General features: G+C 28.8%; 1 protein-coding gene across 4 annotated transcripts in view; it reads right to left on the minus strand.

The window, feature by feature from the left end:
* LOC112679619 (small conductance calcium-activated potassium channel protein) overlaps positions 1-27,182 on the minus strand; it is a 367,436-nt gene that overhangs the window by 27,499 nt on the left and 312,755 nt on the right. For all 4 annotated transcript variants that reach the window (XM_025549502.1, XM_025549500.1, XM_025549501.1 and 1 more), the window contains 2 exons: positions 22,281-22,376; positions 5,772-6,193 (listed from right to left, as the gene is read on the minus strand). In XM_025549502.1, the coding sequence (XP_025405287.1) occupies positions 5,772-6,193; positions 22,281-22,376 (518 nt within the window). The remainder of the gene's footprint in view (positions 1-5,771; positions 6,194-22,280; positions 22,377-27,182) is intronic.

Genomic DNA, 27,182 nt, shown 5'->3' on the forward strand with positions numbered 1-27,182 from the left:
GCTAATGTAGCAATATTCTACTCCCTTTTTGTAGTTTATAAAGAACCAGCAAAGCAAAATATAATTAAAAAAAAAAAAAAAATCTTCCAGAAGAAAAACTCCGCCTCGTTTTTCATGTGGACTGTTTTCTAGTACACTCAAGATCTGAAATGACGCGTCAAAATCACTTGATTCTAAAGTGTATATAATCACGGGGTTCAAAAAACAAAAACTTAAGTATGATTGTTCCACGATCGTTAAAAATGTCATTCCGAGAGAGAGACTGTAAGATTGATGAAACTGTTTAACTGATAAAAATTAAGACGTTAGCTGCTAAATACTGGACGATAAATTCTCTAGTATCACTCATCAAGTAGTATATAAATCCTAAGATTTATTTCAGATTAAAATATCGTATGAAAATATTGTAAAATAACATCAGCGGTTCACTAATATTTTCAAGAGGAAACAAACGGAGTAAAATTATTTCGTAGTAACATAACTCCATAGTTTTAAAATACGAGTATGTAAATTAAAAATAGACTTTATTAAAAAATGTAATAGTTTATCACAAAGTAATATAATTAAATATCTTCATAGAACTTACTCTAAGAATTTCATTTGGTTGGGTATTTTTTTAGTTTTCAAATTTTATTTCAGAAAAGTATTTTATTTTTTAATTTATAATTAAACTCTTTGGAACTACATATATGGAACTATATGGAAGTGTAAAATAAAATTGCAATATATTTTATTTTTAATTACATAAGTTGAGTTATGGTATAATTTGATAACCAAATAAAAATATATTTCAAGGATTTTATACAATCAAGAATATATTTTTAATTATAATAATTCATATGGATTTTTGAAAATCTCTAAATGATTTTAAATATATATATATATATATATTGTTTTTATAAATAGTGATTATACATAATTAAGCTTGAAAGTAAAAAAAAAAAAAAAATAGCTTTTTATTCAAATTAGTACTAAATATTCAAACCTTAGGATTTAAAAATTAATATTTAATTATAACTCATTATAACTCTAAAAATTATAAGGAAGAGAACATTATGAGATTAGTGAGCTAAAATATACATAATTTTTCTCAAAGAATACTTAATTAATATCTTGATGGGAAAAATTTTTCTTTAATGTAAAATTTCGGGAACATTTTTGAGATCAAATATATTGCCCACTTAGTATTAGAAAAAAAATCAATTAATCTTCATTGTTTATTTTTAGTATATTTTTTAAAAAAAACCTTAACTACTATAATAGTTGATAAGAAATAACTCATGGTACATCATTGTACTATATACATTTTAAGTGGTATGATAAAAGGATAAAAATAATAATAATTATTACTATTTTTCTTTTTGGTAATATTAAACTACAAGTCTATGTAAATACTCTGACGTATATTCGTTATGTACTTTCCTTTTTTGAAACTGCATTAGTTAAATGATTTGATAATAATTTACAGTAACGTAATAAATTCAAATATTTACAAATGAATCTTAGAAATCAGAATTAAAAAAATATTTAAATTCAAACATATGTAATAATGTTATTTAAAAGAAAGCTATTGACTGTATTGGTATTTCTCCAAATTGAGTAACTCCCTTTTTCATCGTATAATTTCTTGGATTCGTCTTTGTGTACTCTTGGTTATGAGTTGTATGACTACACGATTAGTGTTTTCAGTAATATTACATTTATACATTTAGGGTCTCAGATAAACTCGGTTAACTGAAAGAACATTCAAAGCATAACAAACGAAAAACGCCTCTCTTTTGTTTTGTAGTCATGTATATCCTCGTGGTGAGTGAATAATTACTTGGCAACATTAAGGTTCATGAATAATATTTATATACATATATATCAGCTATTATTTCGAGCAAGTAGTGATTATGAACATTTCATATAATATACTTTGAGCACGTGGTGGTATCTTGACTTTTTTAGAATTTAAAAGTCGGTATATTTATTTGAAACATCTCATACTCAATACATTCGTTATTATCAAAACATGTCAGTTGCAGTATTTTCAACCAGTGTAATGATTGTTGTATTTTAATATAGACTTAAATTTATACATAAACATTTGTTTGGTCAACGAGACACAAAGAAATTAACTAAGAATGAAATATACTAAAAGAAAGTCATTATTTTGCTTGATTTGTGTTAAACATAACCTAGATATTAACTTTTCTATAATAATGGGTGGTAGAAATATTTTAAGAGGGAGATATTGTTGATTATGGTAGGGCTGGTATGTTATTAGTATAGGATGGTAACCATTGAAAATATAATAAGTATTCAAACTTAAATATTCAAAACTACAACACATATTGTTTGTTGATGTTCTGAAATTGTGTTACTGTCTATTTTTGCACATCTTATTCGAAGAAAACTAACATATTTTTAAACTCTTTTATAAATTTTTTGATATTTATTCTGAGAAATAATTTTCTGTCATCATTATTTGATGGAGGTTTTGTAACAGTTCAAAGTCATAAAAACATTCAGCTTTACATCAACTGCTTTATGTCATTACTGACACATTTTGTTACCGAAGTAACTTTTAAATTCATACAAAATATCATGTAAAGACAAGCTTACAATTGTTAAACTTAATTCAATTCAGCTGTTCAAAAACTGTGTTGAAAATAACACAAAAGAAAAAAAAAATTAAAGATAATAAAATAAAAAAAGAAGCATCTATTCACGTATACATACAATTATGATAAACAGAAATCGTGCACACAAAACATGATATAATAAATCGACGTTTTTTGAATGGAAAATAATACGGTTTATAATCAACAACGAAAACAGTATTGATTAAATTAAATTATGTAAAAATTATAATTTTTTTTCTTCATATTCTATAATATCTAACAAGAAGCAATCATTGAAATCTTTGAAATTTTACTTCTTCGCCGGAATGATATTCGGTTGCACTCTACAAGGTGAAATAAGACTACTTGTTTTTTCTGAATAAAATTAAGACACTATCCGAGTAGTGTTTTTGTTTTGTGAGTTTCAAGAGAGTAAAATAATGATTAATGGAACATAGTACATAACTTGTCTTTGTACTAAGAATTCCCAGTGGGAAATTTTGCTCCTTCCAGAGAATTCGACAAATAGAGTTGAGATATGTGTAAAGTTTTGCTTGAATGTCCGACGGGAGGAGCTGTCTACTTGGATTTTGTATCGAAATAATTTGATATATAGACTGTATTGTATACCACGTGACAGGTGGATTTTTTTATGCATTATACATACAATGTGGTAAATGAAGTAAAATTGTATCGCATATAGTGTATGAGAATATTTTCCGAATGAAACGGTTCTACAAAGAGTGTTAAAATTATGTTTGAAAATTATGAATACATTTGTAAATACATCGTGTATTTATATGAGGACCATACAACATTACTTGTAATATAGTGTTATTGAATGTACAGATGAAATACAGTGTTACGTCTAATTTGTGTTGTTTTACTAATTTTTTTTTTACCACCAAATTTGTATGGTATGTACTATAAACGTCAATTCTAGGAATCGGAATGATTATATTTTTGTTCAATCAAATAAATTTTTTATATGATTCAAAGGTGAAACTAAATATAATATAATTTATTTTACATGTTTTAACTATCGGATAAGATGTTTCTTCACTGGCAGTTTTTTGTCTGTGTTCAATATTGTTTATATAATTTTTTCTCGCAGACTTATTAATCGAACTTAATTTTATTCAAAATTTAAACAATTCGGTAAAAAGTGCAAATTTAATTTACATTTTTCACATAAATTGTTTTTTTTTAAATATAGCTCAAGTATTCTATCAAACAATATAGTTGTCAAAAGAATATAAATTTATATTTTTATAAAAAAAATCCACTTTTAACCGATAGATAAGAAAAGTATATATAGTAAAATAAAATGAAAATGGTTCGTATTTTTGTTGTAATTCGATGGATATGCCGAAGAATAATATGTCAACCAAAATAAAACGTGCGTGGCTATATTTTTGTAGATTTTTGAACAAAACTTTCCATTATAGTTTTAATTTTAGGTAATATTGATCATTTAAATTTCTTGTCGTCATTTTTATGATCATTTTAGAAAGTTAAAGTAATCGTTGAATTAAAATTATGCATATACAATAGTGTCTGGTCGAAGAGGGATAATTGAGTGTTGCTGTAAAAATATTAATAGCGGATATCCTTTAAATTTTATTTTTTACTGAGTTGTGTTGAAACTTAATATACTGTTTATATTAGATAGTCTTATGGCACTCTGTAAACCAAATTAAAAGAGTAGTATGAATGAAGAAGGCCGATGAAGACAGTGGTTAGTATACCGTAAATATTGCACTGTCTATTTAGAAGGTTCGAAAATCGAAAACTCGGTGTGGAAGATTCCGCTTGATAACACATAATGATTACGTACAACAACAGTCTTATTCAGTTATTGCATTCAGTTTGAATCATTTTTAATGTATCTGTTGTTAGACCTTTTTATCGTATAGGCCCACACATCTCTACTCATACATTCATTCATTCCATTCGTTTCATACGTTCAAATACACAAATGTACTTACACATTTATAACCTGCATGACGGAAAACCAATCAGAGAACATAACTTGTCCAATATTACTTTGAACTGTCACAAAACATGTTACAGAATATTATTATTTTACGAATGGGGTCATATAAGTACTAAAATATCAAATCAGTATATGCTACAGTATAATGTCGATATAGTGTTATACGTTATTGGTCGTAGTTGTAATAACGTATAATATATTGATACTGTAATAAAGAATTTCTTAGCGAACGCGAGTCACTGAGAACCGTTAAAAAATAAACGGAACAAATGAAAAAGGAAAAAAAAAATTACAAATAAGCCATGAATAATAATAATAATAATAATAATAATAATAATCGTTATTTAACGGCGTTGAGTATGTCACATTCACTTGGTGAATTATCTAATATCGCTTTTGTGCTGGCAGCCAAAACCGTGAAAACGAAGTGAAACGACTCCTATCTATAAGTGCACAGTGTTGTCTGTGTACATTTTCGAGTAAAATTATTGAATGCATTTTAAGAATAGTAAAATAAAAACAGTTCAGCTGTACAATGAAGAATATTATGTTTAGAGACGATACCGAGGATAGTCTGATAAACTCCTTTCGGACACGGGGAAATGTTTTCGTTCCGACGTGAATATGAAAACTTATTGGTCTAAAATAGACGGGACAGAATAAAAAAAACACCAAGGCCAATTTAATATTGATTGCACGTTTTGGCAATAAAAAATATCAAGTTAAAAGTTTTCAAACCCAACGAATGCTATGTACGTTTGGCGAACAATCGCTAAAAAACGAGTATAGGAATATAACGACTGTACGCTGAAATTCGAGTAAAATACATTGTTTCGTAAAAGCTTCAATCCATATTGCGCATTATTATAATAAAATATTGATTTACGAACATAATAGAGCGAAAACACATCGAAACGATTGTTGATGTCACCAAGTGGACGAGACATAATACAACGTTATCTTTCGGACAATGAAATTAGTATTAGTATTTTGTTTCGCTAATTTTTCTCTTTCCCTCAAGTTATCTCTCTATGCAAAAATGTATGTATATAATTATATTTTACTTTATTTAATCGTCCGTTGTTTATATTTTTTTGGATTAAATCGAATGAAATAAATATATAAAAACAAATACGTGTGTGTGCGGCGTGTGTTCGTTCATCGTTTACCTCTCGCACTGCCTGAGCGTCCAGCTGGCGATTATCCACAGGGACACCATAAACACGAGCAGCACCGTGCCCGGGCATATGGTCATGAGCGTTTTCAGCACGAACCTCGTGTTGAAGTTGATCCGGTTCAGGGCGCCGATGCTGCGGGACGACGCGTCCGTGAACAGCTTGCTGTGCAACAGCATAACCCTGCAGATGAGGTACAGCCGGAAGAACATTGGCAGCGACAGCGGTACGTCGTACGGCACCCACCGCGTCTCCAGTTTCCCGTGTTTGTTGGCCAGCTTCGTTTTCCACTCGAAGTAATACTCGCCCGGGATTGGGTGGATCGCGCATATCACCAGCTCCATCGTGATGGTGGCGATCCGCTGCCACGTCATCGCGATCCGCCAGTCGTCGGCGCAATTGTCGATCATGAACAACTGCGGACACGCAAAATAAAAAAGCGTATAGATAACGATATAGATTATTGATCATAGATTATTAACCTTTTCTGGGTCATTAACTTCTTTAATGTATAAAATATAATCACGGACCACTTTTCCCATTTAGAAAATAAAATATAATTTTTATTTTAGTTATTTTTTAATGATAAATCTAAGATTATCATAAGATATTAAATTATTGTTGATAATCACTTTTCTTTTATTTAAAAATAACTTTTAATGTGACATTTACTGTTATTTTGATTGCAATATTGCCTTAAAATTTGGACAGTACTGGACAGCGCATATTGTACTTAATATCCAATCGATTCCTTGCTTTAGTTTTTATTGTGCTCATTGTAGAAAATCTAGGCTCACAGAGATAGGTAGTAGCGGATAGAATCAAACATCCCAGCCATTCTGTGGACTCCCGAGTAACCATCTACGGACCCCCAAAGGGTACATGGACCCCGGTTAAGAACCTATGATATAGATTATTGTATAACATACCGTCGTGTCGCGGGATCGTGCTAATCTTGGACTATTTGAAGCGCGGTCACTATTACGTCACGCGGTTAATGCGTACCGTTTTTAATACGTTAGAAATCAATTGACCTCCACGTACGTAATATCACGTTTATATTTTTCTGTCGTTTGACGTTACGTGATATCATATTTTATTGCGATTCGGAATTTTTACTCGGTGAAAATTGATGCTCATGTTAAACCAACTTGGTTTTTATTAAATACGGTAGAAAAATAAAATAATGAAACTAGTCCATTATTGGTTCGAAGTCATCCTCTACGCACAAGCGCACTCCGTATGAAACGAATATCACAAGAACATCCAACATTAACGAGTGATATCAATGTGACCATTCACATTCATGCTCACGTAATGTGACGTGACACGAATTAGGAAAATAATATGTGAGCTCACGTGACGTGGATAACAGTGAGTCTTCGCCTTTATTCTTGATACGTAGCGAGGGAAAATATTTCCTAATCCCGAACCCACGTACCCACCTGCATGTACACCCATGCAGTGTGTCTACTGTACGGTTACTTCCTAACGGTATTACACAGACAATGTTGTAAAATGTGATAATCATGTTTTTTTTCTCGACAGCAAGTACTCGTTCCACCCCTACCCTAACAGTAGGCATTGATGGAATGCTTTGATATCAGAACGAACTTGTTGCGACGTGTTTACATTTCGAGTATAGGAAAAAGTCAATCGCACCTATCCGTCGTCAGTCTTTTCTATTTATCTAACCGGGTATCGTTTGGCCTACATTCAGCATCACGCGCGGACGGCCCGAGTACAGTTGCTATTATTCTGACGCCACTGTTATTTAAGTTTCGCACTATATAGGTACACGCTGGACAGACGACGTTAGTGTGCGCGCAACAAAACTAGGAATCGTACGGCTTCCGTGCGCCTCCAAGGCCCGCCGGAACGGTACGCTTCAAGAACCCGCGATATTGATCACTTGTGTTCGATTGGTCTCGAACCGGCGAACAATGCATGTTGTCACTGTACCGCGGCACGAGATTATTACATAGATTTTGACGTAAGTTTTCAGATTTCCTATATGATGTGGCTATTGAAAAATGTCCACTTGATAGCAAAAAATAAATAAAAAGCAAAATCTAACGTTTTTTAAAGGTTTGTATTGATGCAAAACGAATAACTGTTATTCCATGTGTTTCTGGACGATTTATTAGGTCCAAAGCTAAGTCCGTTATTAAAATAGCTTAAAATGTATTGATTGTATATGGTTTATAATGATAACATTTGGCAATAAATCCATATACGTCACATGAACATCAAGTTTTATACGAATCGTCTGAGAGTACGAGCACACATTGCATGTCACCACTTTCGCGATAAATATGGCCCTGCTTGCGATCGTGAAAAATAGGATTCTTTATACCAACTTTTTACGTGGTGATGCTAGCGCATATAGAACATAAAAAATAAATTGAGCTAAAATGTACTATCAATATTATTATTATATTTATTATTATAGTAATAGTCAAATAGTAACATAAATTTGTAAAAAATTGATTATATTCTCAAATAAGATTTGTCTTAAAATGTTTTTAGCGTTTTTATTTTCAACATCGAGTTACAGAATGTTTCGTCCACATTTTTTTTTTTTTTTTTTAGTGCACGTAGTAGTTAATACATATTTTTAAACTTTCGCTGTAAAAGTTCACGTTCATGTTAATACTTCGATCCCGACAAAAATAAATAGAGCAACAACAACAAATTATTGATGAATTAATATCAAATTCCATTGTTTATGATCTTTATTTATAATTTATATATTTTTATTATTTTTATTTATAAAATTTATACATATTTTTTAAAACAACCAAGATGACCGCAGAACCTATACAACAAAAATAATCCGTATTAGTATTATATTTTAGTTCAATTAACAACCGTATGCAATATATTGTTCAACTCTCTTTCCAGCACTCGTAATCCTTATGCGTAGTGTAATTTTATCTAATAATAAACTTCAAAATCCCGTAAACTTATTACATACACAACAATGTATTTTTCACCTTTTTTTCTGGGAGTTAAATATTTGACCTTTTTAGGTTACAAACGATGTTTTTTTGACATCACAACTCACTAGTTAATTTTGGCGTTGATGAATTTTTTTTTGGTCGTTGACTATAAATCAGGAATTTAAATGACCCAAAAAAAAAAAAAAAAAATTAATCATCAATATACAAATCCGATCATGCCCATGACTAACATATTATTTATATTTTGAGTTAGTGTTTGGAGAGGATCTAAACCAGCAAAAACCTTCTGGTCCCTAAATAGGCTATTATATTATTAAAATATTAATTAATTTATATTATTCTTAAAGTCAGTCGCTAATAATTGTTTATGTTTCTTTTTCTAACAACGTACTCTTACTATCTGTACATATAGTATTTATCACCTGTATATCGCTCACGCACGTCAAAAGATTTTGAAAAAAAAAAAAGAAACAATCAAACACTGTAGCTCACGCAAATAACCACAAATACCGTAATATTACGACTCAATGATAAAACGAGAAATAACAAACCATCGGCTGAGAAAAATGCAACATTCGTACTAATCACACTGGAAAACGCGTCACGTCATCACGGTTGCAATACTTTTCACATTACGATCGTTTCGCGCGCAATTTGTGGGTTAAAGTGTTCGAGTATTATTTATTTATTCTGACCGGCAACACGTTTTAAGTCATGAGTCCAAACCGTGTATATGAATATTAATTCATCGCGAACCAGTGTACCTACTACTATCTGCGCACAAATAATGGTCATTATATCGTCAAAATATCTCGACGTTTACTCTCTTGCTCGCTATTTATTTTTCGTTAATGTAAAAAAAAAAAAAAGAGGGGAAAAACAGTAATAAAAAGCCCGTACGTGTTTCGACAACTTTTAACGGTAGCGCGCGAGTGGTAGTAGAATTTCAGCGTTTATTTATTCATGACCGATATTGTGAATCAAGAGTGAAACGCATAATAAGACTCTTACAACGCCGCCGAGATCGTGCGTATTTGAACGACGGGCATTCTATCTGTAGAACTATAAGATATTGATCCGGGTGACGAGGCCGATCGACTGGAATCGATAAATTTTCGCACTGAGAAAAATGAATTGTTTATGAGATGTAACTCGGCGAATACCAGTTGTTTAAAGTTGTAACGGTTCGGTGACGTTTTATATATTTTTACGCAACGTGGTCGCGCGTGATCTAGATACTACTTGTTTTTTTTTATCGATAAATTAGATATCTGTATATTTATAAATCTCTAAGCGTTTTTTTGTTTGATGTGTTCATGAGTATATTTTTAAATAAGTATTAAAATGCGACGTAATATTTGAATAATTATTGTTGTTAAGTTTACTAATGAGGTGACGGTTATGTTAGGACTTTCACTGATGCACAATAAAATGATTGACACGTTGAAATATTTATTTATCAAGTTGAAAAATGTTGAATACTTTATCGCAATGGAGTAGAATATTTCCTTTATGTTTCCTAAACGAACGCGCTTAGTGGTCACGAAGTTTCATACGGTTTATTTGACGACACTTCATTATTAATTCACGTCACGTTACGTCATCTCAGTAAAACGCTAACACTGGAGCTATATTTACTATAGATATATTGTCGAGCAATAGAACTTTTTAAGAGATTTAAAAAATAAATAAATTCATCGATATTGTTGAACATCGAAGAATAAAAATGAAATCAACGTTTAAAGTTTGTGTAAAATTAGTTAACGATTCAATGAAAGTGGTGAACGATGGTTTGGAATAAGCAAACATAAATTGTATTTAATAGTTTATAAATATGTTTCTTGGAATTTGTATATCAACATAAATGTCAAAGGGTCTTTTTAAACAATATTTGCACATTTGTTCACTCAAAAAAAAGAAATAAAAACTTTTGTAGAAGTATAATATTTAGTAATTATTTACTTGTAAAGTCAGTTTTTAGTATTTAATGAATTTCGTAATACTTAACGACATCTTAAGAAGAATGTTTTTGTTATGTTTAATTTTACTATTAGCATCCCCCGACACGTCCTCGCCTACGTTATAACTGAATAGAACCTTGGAGTGTGTCATTAGTGCATGTAATATGATCTTTTTTGAAATATTTATCTTATAGTACTTCTAGTAAATAACATTTTATGTTTTCAAATTACCTGGTAATAGAATAAACTGATTTTTCGATTTACCTGTTCCTGATAGTAACTATATAGCTATATAGTTCTAGCTGATGTTGCGTGCTGTATGTCCATAACACTGAATTACACGGTTTTGTAAGGAAGTATTAGCTGGGACAATGTTTTTAATGGATTATTACCTTACACTATTTTAAGCCTAATTTAGTGTAACTGTTTGTTATAAAAGAAATAAAATGAAATTTCAAATGCATCGGTATGTTAGTTTTGGTTGTACGCTGAATAAATCCAATTTTGCATAATGGAACTGTATTTTTCGGTGCCAATGCTTTTTAAAATCCTTTTTTATTGCATGTCTAAAGTATTGGAGAGACTAACATGTCAAATTTGAAGTTCATACATTTTGTCATTTTTGAGATATAGCAATGATCAATAAGTGAGTATTTAATTTTTTTTAACATAGATTTTATTTATTTATAGTTGAATTAACCAGCGTTGTCAGGTAAGAAAATTGTGAGCGTTCAATTCCTAAAAGGTGTTACTCGCTGTAAAAATAACGATTATAATAATAATTTGTGTTATATTGCAGTAGATAAATACATAATATAGCCATACTCGTCATGCCTTGTTGTGTCTTTGACTAAATATAAAGAAATACTAATATTGTCACAACAATATTCAATTTATTTTTTATTATAACATATTTTTATTCATTTTATCGAGAAAAGTCTGACAGTTCAAATTTTCGGCTGCGACACGATTGAGCATAAAACACCTTTTTTGCGACACGATTGAGCATAAATTGTCGGCGTATCAAAGGAAATTGAAATACAAAAGAAAACCAACACGATTGAGCATAAAAAACTCTGCAACGTTGCCATTTTCAATTTTGAACTGTATCGTATAAAAACATTTATTTAAATAATTATAATAAATCAAAATATAACATGACAAAAAAATATCATGTTTTCATAGTCAATATTTAATATGCATGAAAATACTTATGATAGTAGTATAAATAGCTGTCACAGTATATAGATATTTTTGTTAATAATAAAATAATAATAATAGTTATGACTTATGACTTATCAAAATAATAAAATCAAAATATTTATAAATAGTTGTCACATTCATATTATAATACAGTATAATATACCTAGCTAGATTTTTTGATAATAATAAATTAAATTGATACACCTTGGTATCTGCTTCCAATTTGACTTAAATAAATTAATAAAGATTCCGTATTCTTACGATTTAAAAACTGGCTGTAGGCTTGAATATTCAATTCATTTTTTTTTATTTCTTTTGCGGATTGTAATTTTCCAGGCTTGTGTCGAATTGAATTGATCTTAGTCGATGTTTCCGCTTGTGTTTCGATCAATACCCTAACGACTGTATGAACATGGGGGTGAGGTGAATAAAACTGTGAATTGTACGTGCGATGAAAGCTTTCAGCTGCATTGGTCGTTCTAAAAAAAATTAAATAAAACAATACAAATTAGTAAAAAAAGTTTTTATAATAAGTTTTAAAAAATATTGTTAAAAACCTTGGGTTTAGCGAAGGAGTTTCCGCCCAAATATTTGGAGGAAACTGGCAGTGATCTTCAATATAGTTGTGTATAATGTAATCAGAAAATATGAAACCGTCATCATTTGGACAAATTGATATTAACTCGTGAAATGCATCAACTACTTCTTCTGGGGAAATAAACGCCAAACCAAAAAACATTTTCAACCATTTCCCTAGTTCATTACTGTTGTCCATGTATGCTATTCTGAGTGAAGGTTCGCCAACAATCTACAAACAAATTATTATATTTTAGTAAAAAAGCACTATATTATATAACTGTTTCTTACTTTTTTCCACCATGATTGTCCTAAATGAAATCTACATCCAATTATTTTAATATTTCCAAACACGTCTGTAATTGCCTGATGAGCTCCAATTTCAAAATCAACATGAAATGTGTTAATTTGCAAACTTTTTTCGCATAATTTCAAACATAAATTATTTAAAAATTGCCACATTTTAATATAAGTAGACCTAGTTTTATTTGGTAAAAAAAAGTAAACAAGTGGTAAGTAGTATCCATTTTTATATCCATGTATTGTGTACAATTGAATAAAATATTTTGGAGCATAATTAAATGTGCCATCGCCAAAATACTCAGTACAATTATTTGTCATAAATTGTAGATTTTGTTCTGTAGTTAAACATACAAAATTATCATCAGTCGGCATGTAAATGAATTGTTGACCCTTATATTTAAAACATTCTTCATTTTTTAAGTCACTTAATTGATGAATTGTTTCATCCAAAGAAGTTGGTAATTTAGGATAGGTCTGCTTCCGTTTATCATACATTGCTTTCCGTACATTTCTTACATTTTGATTGTTTAAATTTGATGTTGGAGAAGAATTTAAAAGTTCGGTGCGAATAATTTTAAGTGGCCGTGTGTAAATTGATTCTTCAGCTTTTCTTTTGCAATTTTCTCTTAAAACTTGCGTTTCTATTTTCTCAATAGAATTTTTATCGTGATTATGTTGTCCAGCAGTTTCAATCACTTTACGTTTATCGAAACCCGAGAACATTATTGCCGAACATTTATTATTAGTACACCTCCATCTCAAAAGATTGTCTTTTTTTCGCTCTCCAATTAATTTATACTTGTATAAATTAACTAGGGCCAATTCTTTGCCTCTTTCCGATAAAATAATTGTTATATCCATATTTTAAAAAAATAGAAAAACGCACTAAGTATACACGCACTATACACTACACAGGTGATCGAACACTGATATTATTTCTATAATAATTTTGGATTTGTATCTTAATTATCTTATATTTTCCCCCGATGCTAAATGTTTAAAACGTCGTTTTGCTCCGGAACTAATTTATTAATCGATAACATTGTCGATAAAATTTATAAAGCCGATAAAGCTCACGGCTCGCGTCAGATATCATAATAATTGGTGTAATAATACGAGAAAATAATAAATTACAAAATTTTGGCAACGTGAATGTGGCAACGTCGCATAAAATATTCTATGCTCAATCGTGTTGCTAAAAAGGTCTATGCTCAATCGTTTTATGCTCAATCGTGCTTTACCGAAATTTTCAATTAAAGGCTATTTATTGAAATGCATTTAGATACACAATTTTTTTGTTTTTCCTTCTTGTATGTACACAAATAAATCAGGTTTTCTGATGCGTAAGCAGGCTACATACAACTATCTATGCGAGAAGCATGGATCATAAAAAGCGGTGAGTGTTGCTCTTGGAAATTACTTTCAGTAAAATAGACACTTTCACCATTTTTTAGGTGCATACTAAAATGTATAACAAAGAGGCTTTTTTTTTTCATTTATTATAGCAACTAGAAAACTTATAAGGCCTTATAAGGTGTACTAATGCTTCCCTTTCATTTTTTGTAATTAAATGTAACGTATGCCCTTCTACAAAGTTTAATTTATTTCTGTACCAAATTTCATAAAAATCGGCCAAGTAATTTTTGAGATTATTTCAGATAAACAAATAAACGCTTTATTTTTATATAATTTTTAAGATTTAATGGTAATATAAATTCTCATAATTTCGAAGCATCTTTATATAATTATAACCACAGTGTAAATATTAAAATCTGTATTTCTAAATGAAATTTATAAGATACAATAATTTTCTTTTTTTTCTTTTTGATTGATATTTAGGAATAATTGTTACAATTTCAATTAGAATTAGTTAAAGTCTAAAGAATAATGCATGTGTGTGAAAGTTTGATATCATTATTTATAGTCGAATACTTTTTCATTGTTTCATAAATGATAGGTTAATTTTTTTTTTTTTTACTTGGAAGCGCCACAACAACAAATATTATTGGCTTAAAAACAAAAACTAAAAAGGGTTTACATATTACACATCTTATAACAAAATTAAATAAGGTTATATAAGTTGGTTGATTTCAAGTATTTGAAAATTTTTTTGATGTTGTCTAGTTCTGGACTAAGTGCTTCGTTGAGGTTATCAGTAATTTGGAGATTTCATCGGATGTCTGTGTAGATTCGGCAGTAGCAGATAATGTGTTTGATTGTTAGAATTTTACCACATGTTGAATATAGGTCAGGTTCAGTTCTGGTCATAAGTTGCCTGTGAATAAGCAATGTGTGTCCCACATGGAGTCTATTTATAATTACTTCTTGATGTCTGTATATTGGGAAGGCTGGTCAAGGGAGAATCGTTGATTTTATTTGGTTTAGTTTAGTGTGTAGTGTTGTCCATGAGTATTGCCATTGATTCAGGATATACATGTGGGTGGACTGTTTTATATCAAGAAATGAGATCATAAGAAGATGGCATGAGTCAGAGGAGATTATTGCTTGTTAAGCGTATGTATCAGGCAAATCATTTCCAAAGATACCAACGTAACTTGAAATCCAAATCATAACAATGGTTTGTGCGTTGAGTTTGAGGAAAGCTATTTGATTCTGGATTTTCATGGCTATGCTATTTGGTTGGAAGAAGTTTTGAATACTCGTTAGAGTACTAAGGGAATCAATGAGTATAATAGCTTTTTTTATACTGTTTCGTTTTATTATATCGAAGGCGAAAGATATCGCAATAGCTTGTTGAAAAATTGAACAGGAGTTGGAAATCTTGAGTATTATATACACTTCATTGAATAAAATAGTTGCTCCTACTCTAGCTACAATTTTAGATCCATCAGTGTAAAATGCGGTATAGTCTTGGTAGCTTTCAAGGATCGACCGAAGTTCACTTTTATAAGTACTGGGCAAGTCCGTCTTGCGGCTAGCAATATGACATTTTTTTTTTCTTATAAGATTTAACGGTGGAATATGGAAGATGTTGTGTATGCTGGGGATCGGATTAGATTGAAATGCTCCGGAGTTTAACCTTAGGCCGGAATTGTGTATGGTTTCAATCATTTTTAGCTTTGATGGTTTTGCGTTAATAAAGAGGAAGGAGTCGTATTCTAATTTAGATGATATAAGTGATTTGTGAATCTGTTTAAAAGATGATGAGATACCTCCCTAGAAGTATGAGCCAATAACTTTAGAATATTAATTCTTGTCAAGGTTATTTTTCGGAGATCTTTTAAGTGAGAAATCCAAGTATTTTTATTGTCAAATATAATTCCTAGGATTTTAATAATTTTTGCGGTGTGTATTGGAAGATTATTTATTTTAACTTCTAGTGACTTGTATTTTTTTTGTCGAGTGAATATGATACTCTGGGATTTTGGATCAGAAAATCGGTATCCAGAGATGGTTGGCCATTTAACGAGTGTGGAAATTGAGTTTTGCAGTAACGGTTGTATGATATCTGTGTTTTTTCCGCAGCACCATATGTTTAAATCATTGACAAATAAGGAGTATTTTACGGAAAATTTAATTCCATCGCAAATATCATTTATGGCAATGAGAAGTAGGGTTATTGATATGGGGGACGACATTTTCTTGCTTGAATAATGAGGAAAGATGGCCATTTATTTTAAATTAAAAGTTTCTGTCCAATAGAAACTTTATCTAAGAAAATTTATGAAGTTGAACATGTTTCAGTTACTAAGTATTTTATGTAATTTTTCTAATATTTGTGGGTACCAAGTAGTGTCGTAAGCTTTTGCTACATCGAAGGCAACTAACCTTAGTTATGCCGAAGTGATAGACGGTGTGTTGAAATGATGAGATGTAGAGATAGAGGGAGACGGTGTGCTGTCGTTATTTTTAGAGACGACATTTGAGCTTAACTTTGTACTATTTCGAATTCGGTGAGATATACATAGGAGTAGGTGTATTTGTATTTTTGTTTGTGTTTTTAAGAGATGTCCCTAAAGGTATTAGGATAGTTTTTGTATGGCGATTTTGTTAAAGGCGGTTTGCCAGTTTTATTTTTATTATTCATTGCGTGGTATGGTTGATATTAAATAATAGTCAAGAACATATTACCTGTTTATCGACCGATTTCAAACTATTAGGCAGGTATGTGTGTAAATTTATCTGTTTATTAGTGATAAGATAATTATAAACTAGATTTTAATTACTGATGCCGTCGGTGCGGATAATCAAGGACTTTGGGGTATTTTTAAAATTAATACCCGAAGGTATGACAAGGCTGAATAAGGATTTCTTGAGCGTGTAAGATTCGCATGCAACGCTTAAATAGAAGGGAGGTGCAAAAAAAAAATTGTTTTACTTTGAGTGATTTCCACGTAACCGGGAAAATCGTTGCACTGGACTTTAGAAGGTGTTACGATAGCGGGAGGGTTAAACATCTCCTGGTCGAAAGTGTTGTCCTCGGAGAGTGAAGCATAGCGATTTGGTGTGATGAATACTTTACTTTGTTTGCCGCTAGATTTTGTGAGTGAAGATGATGACGAAGAGGATAAATTACGTTTCGAATTATTCCGAGACATGTTTTGATTAATAATATTAGATTATACTCATTAGTGTTGTGTGCAAAAGATAACGAAAAAACGAAAACCACGTTTGTTCATGTTGGACGATGAACGTAAACCGTATTATTATAGTTACATGAGAATAAATAAAAATAAAATATGTGAATATAGTAGACTCGAAATTAAATTTTCTATTGTTTTTGATAGTTTCAAATATTGTTAGTTTTGTAAATCAAAAAACAAAATATTTTGATTTCTATTCTATGATTTCGTGCTATGGAAACATTTTGAATAATTTTACTCCCATAAAACTCTAAAATACGTCGTTGAAAATCAATAAGTTTCGTGATACTTAATATATCAATAAAAATAATATTATGTAACTTTATGGAAACTATGCAGAAGTTTGCTAATTAAAAATGAATAAAAATATTTAACACGCAAGAATTAAGAATGTTTTAAATTATTTAATATGTTACCTATGAAAATTGGTTGTTGTAATAATTACTAAGTTGATCGCTTTAAATTTTGAATGAAAATGAATATATTTGCAACTATGTTGAAAAAATATTTGATCTAAAACTATTTAAGTGATAAAAAATAATTTGTTTAAATATCTGTTAATAATATAACAAATTATTTTATGTTACCATACATTTTTTATTTTTGAAATGTTTGATAAAAATAATTATCTATTTTACTTGAAATACATACACAATATTATCATTATAAACGGATTAATTATTTAAAAAAAGTTTTATGTAATATGCTGCATTAAATATATTACAAAAGCATCAAATAAACGCTGTTGTAACGGTGAAAATTTACTTTGAACACATTATTTAGTTTGTCCATCCCTCTTTATTCCAGCCTTCCAAATGTTCCTAATAACCATATTTTTAATAGTATCGTGTCCAATGGAAATCGTCATGAGAATTTATCCGACTTAGTATATTATACCGTATCGATAAGTAGTATATCGCTGCGTATTATGCTAAATAACTCGGTGTGGAAACAAAATAGCTTAATAATAAATTGTATGTGTGTATAAAAGAACTTAAATACTTCCTGAGTGAAATTAAATTAGCCTGCAATTTTAGAGCTGAGAGCGATATTACTTGTTGCTGCCTTATAACTTGAGGCTTCCGCTAATATTCGCCGTTTTTGTCGAACCATTTCCATTAAGAATTCTTATCGCCGGAAACAACGTACAGAACTATTCCAATTATATATATATTATATATCCAGTATATCCGGTTTGGTCAGGTTCACTGCTATCAATAATTGCTGTACAGGAATGCTGGGACCCAAGGAAAATTCCATAGTGCGTTCTTTCAGAAAACTTGTTCAGAGGTTTTAATTTCCATATCTCCATCATTAAACCTTGGAGTTTATCAATAATATCAACCCCACAGCATTTATATGCTTTTACCAACTATGCCTACTGTGATATTGATTGCTTATAATAATAATATATATTTTTTATTGTGCTATAGAGGCTTTCATTTATTTTTCATAGCGAATAATACCAGACACGTAAACACTACTCTCGTTTTATATTCTGAATACCTACTCATTCGAATAATTGTATAAAATACATTCAAAATAGATATTTAAATACTTTTCAATAAATATATTCAGAATATATTTTTCAAATATGATTAGGAATCTAATAACATACAGAGTTAATAATTGTATACATGTAGAATATTTCAATACGTAAATACAAAACATCTTCTATAATACTATATAAGTGTAAAATTTGCTGTAATGTGCGAACAAAGGCAAATTATAAAAAAAAAGTGTAAAATTTTCATTATATTAATAAACATACATTATAGATTCATTTTGAATTAGAATTAATATAATTTATCATAATAACTTTTATGAATAAGGTTAAAAGATTTATTAGGTAATTAAAAACATAACATTTTAAAAAATATATATAAATATTCTAAGTTGAATTACCTATTGATTAATTTTATTTGATATAAATATTTGAATATTAGTTCATAATATTAATTAGTATTTGAATAAGAAAAATAATTTGAATGCACTTATTCATACAATTTTCTCCCCGTATTTAACCGGTTTCAATATTATTCGAATAAGTTTTCCACAATGTACCTATTCCTGAATTGCCGTGTATAGAATATAAACATTTATTTAAAAATTTTTTTTTACAATCCTAATATTAATAATATAATAAAATATTTTGAGGTTTTTTTTAAATCATAAATATCTATAATTCTAAAATGTATTATATTTTTTTTATCGTAGAAACTTTAATTGTGACGTGACTATATATTAATTATTATTAATATATGTAATTCGTTTACACACAATAATATAGTATTACAATATTTAGTAAACAAAATATTAACGAAAAAAGATACATATAATTTGAAAGGAGAAACACTATAAACTGAACATTTTTATAATATGTTTTAATTTTATTATACTTTTAAATAAAACAGACGTGATCACTTATGGTTAAGTTTTAGTAAAAATTGTTATACTTGTAATGTTAATTACATATAAATAATGCTATTATATATAAATCGTGAAATATCTTCTAAGAATATTTACTCATGACTGAATAAGAAAATGATCTACTAGAATAGTAATTTTTAATGTTTTTTTATATGATTTTTTTCTACTGCGTGATAAAATACTTACATTTAAAATTCGATCTTGTAAAATTAACAGTGTTTGGATAATTTATTTCACTACTAGTGAATCTTCTTTTATTAGAGTTTCTCGAAATTGTAATTTATTTTAAAATATAGCACAGGTCCTGAAAATATCGTAGTTCAAAGTCTACATTTTTGTAAAAGGATATTTTTTTCGCTTCCTTACAGATTCATATACGATTGGTACACAAGAGCTTTTACATTATAAACAAACGTATGTTATATATATATATATATATATATATATGTGTGTGTGTTAATATGTATATTTTCTGGGAGCCGATATAATTTATTAGAAGGAGATATAATAAACACGTAAAATGAGTGGAGTCGGCCTGCGGGTCATTTTGAATATGTTCTACATAATTTTGATACGACAAAAATTTATTTCTTTTCCTTGGCTATTCTATATCATTGAAAAGTTTTTACGTATATTCATACAATGATAATATAAGTATAATTTACTAGGTAATGAAAAAAAAAAATAATTCGAAAAATTGGTGCGATTGAAGGTAGGTTAATAATTCTTTTATTTTTCATATTTAAATTCTAAATTAAGTCAATTGGGTGTTTTTTTTTTTAAATATTGATATCGAGTAATGTACATTTAAATAATAATGTATCAAAACAAATAATTTTTGGAATAGGAATTATTATTATAGTTCACAAGAATTGTAAGTTACTTGCGGTCTAATCTTATGGAAATGACGATCCGAACGAGAGATGACTTTTACATTCGACCCTTGCATCTAATAACCAAATTATTCTCAGTGGTAGTCGAAAATAGTACTGTTAAGTAAAAGCAACTTATCAGTTAATGTACTTTTTATGTTTTGGAAAAATATCACGAATACATTTTCAGAGTCAGCAGATATTTCTTTGCTTCTTGTGTACCAACGAGAAGATTTGTTGTTTTTTGTACTTTAGACTGACACTAATAATTTACATGTCTCAGAGGGTAACGAATTCTGTATTCTAGAGATAAGGTCAGACGGAAATTGCATGGAATACAATTCGTTTACAATTTAATTTATTTTAGAACTTTAGAATATGTAATACGTTTCTGGAATTCATTATTCATAAAAAACGATAGAGTAATTTGGATTTGATATAAACAAATATATTAGAATTTGAGTGTTATAAAAAAAAAAATATATTGTTTAATGCAAATAATTGATTCAATAGTATATGTTTTTAATAATTTTATAAGAGTATCTACTTATAAGAAATTGTTTTTAAAAAATGTTTTATTTTATTTACGTAGTATTTTCAATCACTCAGCAGTTTGATAAACTTAGTATTTTGAGAAATTCAAAGTATTTTATCGAATAAAAACAAAAAACTAAAATAAAACAAAATTATGTAAATATGAAAGAGTCCGTATATATTTATTTATTTATATTAGACATAATTATAATAAATCAAACACAAAATGAAAATATTGCAATCAACTCTAGTTGAACATACACTTCAGTATTTTGAATACCTAATTTACCATATTAAACCAAATTTTCATTTTTAGTTTATTTATATTATTATTGTTGAAAGTTTTTAAATTTTAATACATTTTTTGAGTAGGTAGAGATTTTATAAAATGTTATTTAAAATTTCATTTTAATAATCAATTAAAATAATTTAAATTATAATAATTAAATTCTTCCACATTATTCTTTATTTGTATACATTTTGTTGCAAACAAATGTGTGGTTTTTCATTTAATGTTTAAGACTCATACTGTCTATTTATGAAAAGTATTGAATATTTAGAATTATCAGTGTTTTTAATTATTATTATAATAGATTAATATTTGTTTAATATGATAAATTACGACGAAAAATATGGATATTTAAGTTTCCTTATTTTTGTTAATATTTTTTTTTATAACAAACAGTAGTAATAGTAAAAATAGTGTAATAAGAGCTTTAAGTGAACTACGATATGCTGTGCACTATTAACGGGAGTGAATAATATTTATATTGTCGTTATTGTACTTTTTGGAACGTGAACAATTATGGAAGATCCTAAATCATAGGGAAAATCCCAATTGAGCTTCCGGTACCTTATGCCGAATAAGTTTTCTAACATTGTTTTATAAAGGCATTTTTTTTTTCAATGATTCTGATATTGTGTACTGAACATTATATATAATCTATAGTTTACCCTCTTGGATCGGCGATATTGCAGTAAAAAAAGACTTGTAAAACTATTTGTGAAAGTTCCCACGACAGAGCATATTATTATATAGGTCAGTATATGAGCTTACCTGTACTTCGAGCGCATGATAAGCCATGATTAATCCCAGCAAAATGATGGTGGATACGGATATGAGCGTTTTCAGTGATGTAGAATAGAATGACGTCTGCAACACACATACATAAAACGGAAATAAGTTTTTGGCGACCACAGTTCTTCAATAAATCAAACGAGGACGCGTATTCTTGTACAGAGACGTGAAACGAGGAGCATATTATTATTTTCCTATTACGAATTTACTATACATTTTTCGACAATGATTACCAAAGACTGTGCGATTTTCGTACCTTTTCACCGTTAATCTGATTTATCGTATATAAATACTTGTATTATGTCGAACGGTAGTAGTAGGTATTCAAAGGATTGACCTGCAGTACGTATACGTATTAAATGGGTTAGGTTTACACTGTATGAATTACATGTTATACGAAATTGAACAGGCTTACGGTCTTATCAAATAAATTGGAAATAAATATAATTCATACGGGATTTAATAAAAACGTATATTAATATAATACGTATATTTATATATGTTTATAACTTTATCACGTTTATAATAATATTCTGAAAATGTTTGTATACTATATTTTAAAATCTTATTATATTATTATTTTTATTATTATTTTTGTTTTGTACTACAGTTACGTCTGGTAAATCTTAGATACCTAGCACTTATTTTTGTGAAAAAATACATTTTAATATCTAAATGATTGGAGTTAATATGCAAATTGCAATCAAAGAATTTTAAAGTCATTAAATATTGAAATGTTCATCGACAATTTATTTAGATTTTTTACTGGAGACATTAATTAGAACACTGATTATGAAGGTCAAATTTATCATATAAACAATATTTCAAAGCTAAATCGTTTACATTTTTAATTTAAAATTATGCGTTAAATGAATAGTTATTTTTAAAATTAATTTAATCTCTATTAACTGATTTTTGTTTATTTAAAACTCGACGGCAGGCAATATCTTTTCTTAATCGATAAAGTTGTTTGTTAACTACAGTGCTTAATGTTTACATAGAACAAACATTTTGTCAGTTTTCGATATATATGTACATAAATATATATAGATATATATGAAATTGTTGGCAGAGATGAGATGCATGTTTTTTCTTATAACTTGGTCTTATCGTCTCGGTCAAACAATGAGTTATGATCGTCGTCCATGGATGTATTAATTCGCGTGTTTCATCGTCGTCGTACTGGCAGTGGCAGTGAATTTTTCGAGTGGTGGAGGAGAACAAAGACGACTTTGTCATCCATCATTTCTCTATCGGGGTTGAAGTTACTGGAAAATGGGAAAAAGAGGCAGAAGAAGCTAAGCATATACGATACAAAAACATAAACACACACACACACACACAATGTACATAGTACAGATAACTTGTGACCATGACAGAATCGATTTGTTTTTTCGGTACACATCTTTTCCATGGATTCCCGGAAATTTGTAATACTCGTTGTTTCCCGAAAAAACGTAATGAGTATATGTTTTGATACATGATACGTCATACGTGTAGGGTAACAATAACGTAGTACTTATCGCAACATTAAGCTATTATATAGAAATTTTTCAAATCGAAAAGAATGGGTGTAAATGTACAGACGGTTAAAATTAATTGAATTATCCGAAATTTTAGAAAGGTACTTGAAAAATGGATACATGTATGTCGTCATTCTGTGTCTATAGTGATAAGATATTTTTGCGGGATGATTAAATAATCATTCTTAATAGAAAACGATAAAAATAAATATTTGTTCATATATTCACTTGTTAATTAAATTATTTACTTTAGAACGTATGTAGTAAAATGTTTAATTATGAAATAATTTAAATTAAAACCACTGTACGTGCCAATTTATGTTAAAAATGTAACTAATGCTAATTTAATATTATTTCTTTAAATAATATATTCTAAACAACAACCTCAATAGAACCTATTATAATATCCACAAGTATCATTTTCATTAATGTTTTGAAATTTGAATTTTGCGAATAGTTTAAACAATAAAAGTGCGCGGTCTAATTATATTTTAGAGAAAAAATAAATAAAATAAAATAAAATACTTAAAAATAATATTTATCAATGAATGTAATTTTTTTTTACGATAAATAATGTACACATATAATATTGTTAATATAATATTGATTTTTTAATTTTTTAGACTAACATTTTGACTGAACAGTTTAAGGGATAGTAACCATCATCAAGATAATGTTTATTAAGTCTGATGTCAAAGACAAAATTCTTTCAGTGTTGATTTATTCGCATTCATATTCTCGAGAACTTGTACCATATTGCGTAATTCTAATGCATGTGATATTGATTACGGTTTCAGAACAAACTACTAGCTGTTTCAATTGGTATGTTCTGTGTTTCCAATCACGTTTTTTCCAATAAAAATTTATTACCGTTTTATTATATTGTATTTTTATTTTATATGTATCCATTGACCATAAATATAGTGGATTACACGTTTTGATTACTATCCGACTATCAACTCTGTTGAAACTTATAAGCTTTTCGGAAATTATTCAAGCCCGACCAAAAGCTTATTTATACATCATCTATGTCCAAAGAAAATTGAAATCGTTAAATTGAAACAGGTGACCTTTTTTCTTTGGACGCTTATGCTCTGATAGAAGCCACGTCTTTATTGTGCTTCATGAAACGGATTTTCAACGGCCCTCGCAATTGTTCATCGACCGACCTTCCATGTAAGCTCAGTGCTTTTAATCTATTTTAATTACAACCATTGAACAACAATCACAATAGAAAATTCAGATAAAATTCAATAAAAACGGATTAATGCAATTCAATATTCAGAATAATTTTTAATTTAAAATATATAAAAAAAAAAAAAAATTAAAAAAAATAGACCAGTATTGTTTAAATACATAATATATTACACACCATACAAAATTATAACTCTTTACGTTACAAAATGAAATAATAAATAGTGAACAAATATTATCTGATTTATAATTAAAATGTTAGAAATTAGATCTAAATCTGAAATTGTTCAAAAAATAAATTGCATTGTAATTATTTAGATTTTTTTATTAGTAGTTCTCAAGCCTTACATTGATTATGATAAATCATTATGAAATAGCTATTAAAATACATGGATATGTAAATTTGTATTTTTGTGCATTGAGTTAATTCATAAAAAGCTTTAGTTGTTTATGCATGTAATTTTCAATAAATGTACAGAATAAGCTGTAATGGTATAATGAACTTTTATATATAATCGTCAAACGTATTATTACTTTGCAAGTTAAAACATTCGTAATGACTTTTCTTGAAATACCATTTGTAATGATGAGTTATATTTAACTATCATGAGACAAGTAAAATTATCGTATGGTGTATTTAAATGAACAATAATTAAAAATCATAATTATTAAATTATGTGTTTTATCCAAAACGTACATCAAAAATTCTTACCACAGATCTACCTAAGGAAATTTTAGTATGACATATAATTTCCTGGTAAATTATAGTATTTTATAAAGAATAATGGGACATATGTTTTGATTATGAAACAATAGTATTTATTATTGGTAATTGAATGTCTGAATATTTTTAAGAAATATTTTTATACCTATGTATAAATATACATATATGGTTTATAGGGGGTTCATGTTCAATTTTACATTCATTCTTAAAAATATCTCAATAATTATATTTATAGTAATTATACCTAAATATATTATTAAATTGTTTTGATAAAATATGAATATTTACCATGTATATTGTACGAATATTTTTTTTATAGGAAAATATGGTTGTTATTTACTGTGCAAAAAAGAAAAAAAAACAAATAATAAACCCTGAGAAAATATTGTGTAGGTAAAACAAATAATCAGTCAACATCCACCGGGGAATTGTCATGTATGTGAGAACAGATACAATCGAACGAGCGGCGGGCGTCTGCAGTGGTCGTTATGTAGGCTTCCGAATGTTGAAAGTATAATGTCACTGGGAAATAAAAAAAATAAAAGTAACATTTATGCTATCACCGTCGTACTATATGTTGTACTATATACCGCGAACATTGACGAGAAGGAATTCCGTCCTCAGTGTTCATAAAACGTTGTACGAAGTGCTAAAGCTAAGGTTTTATGCGTGAAGAATACTGCAAGTCTGGTCAATGTGCGTCCGTATGACACGTCTTATTTTTTGTTTTCAGCCATTTTTATTTTCGGTTTTCTCCGTGGATTAGGTGAAATTGGCTAGCATTAAAACTGACCGGAAAAGTTTTCTACCAAATAATAATCTCTTTCTTTTTTTTTAATGACTATCATACATGCATATACATAGTGTCACACACACACATGTACTTATAAGTCATAAAATAAGTTATTTCTCCGCACATAAATGTATTCAAACGACTCAAATTTACGGTCACACTGCAAAAACACAAGGAAAAAGTTACATGGACATGCGACGTGTGCTTGGATATATTTATAAATATACGATTTATATATCTATATATATATATATATATGTTATCGGCAATATGGATAATCCGGTATTTTGCAAAATGCCTAGGCATTATATAAAATGCCAAAAATCCAAAAATCACTCGGCAATATACATAATATGAGCTTTTCCTAGTTATTATGTATAATTTCAAACGTGGAGTAGGCAATATGATGAAAATAAACAAAATAGGGCTTCGCCTATTATCAACGACTTTACTTATAGTTTATCAGAAATGTGCGTGAACGATTTAACATAATAAAAATTAATATTATTTTACTACTATAATAATAATTCTATGGTACAATATTGAGCGTATTAATAATTTTATTACAATATCGTAATCTTTCTTGTAATTTTCGTGTCTCGTTATGGTGTTGCAATACTATGCATACGATTAATATGAAGTCAAAT

The sequence above is a fragment of the Sipha flava genome, unplaced genomic scaffold, assembly GCF_003268045.1.
Source record: "Sipha flava isolate LNK unplaced genomic scaffold, YSA_version1 165_pilon_pilon, whole genome shotgun sequence".
NCBI classification, from domain to species: domain Eukaryota; kingdom Metazoa; phylum Arthropoda; class Insecta; order Hemiptera; family Aphididae; genus Sipha; species Sipha flava.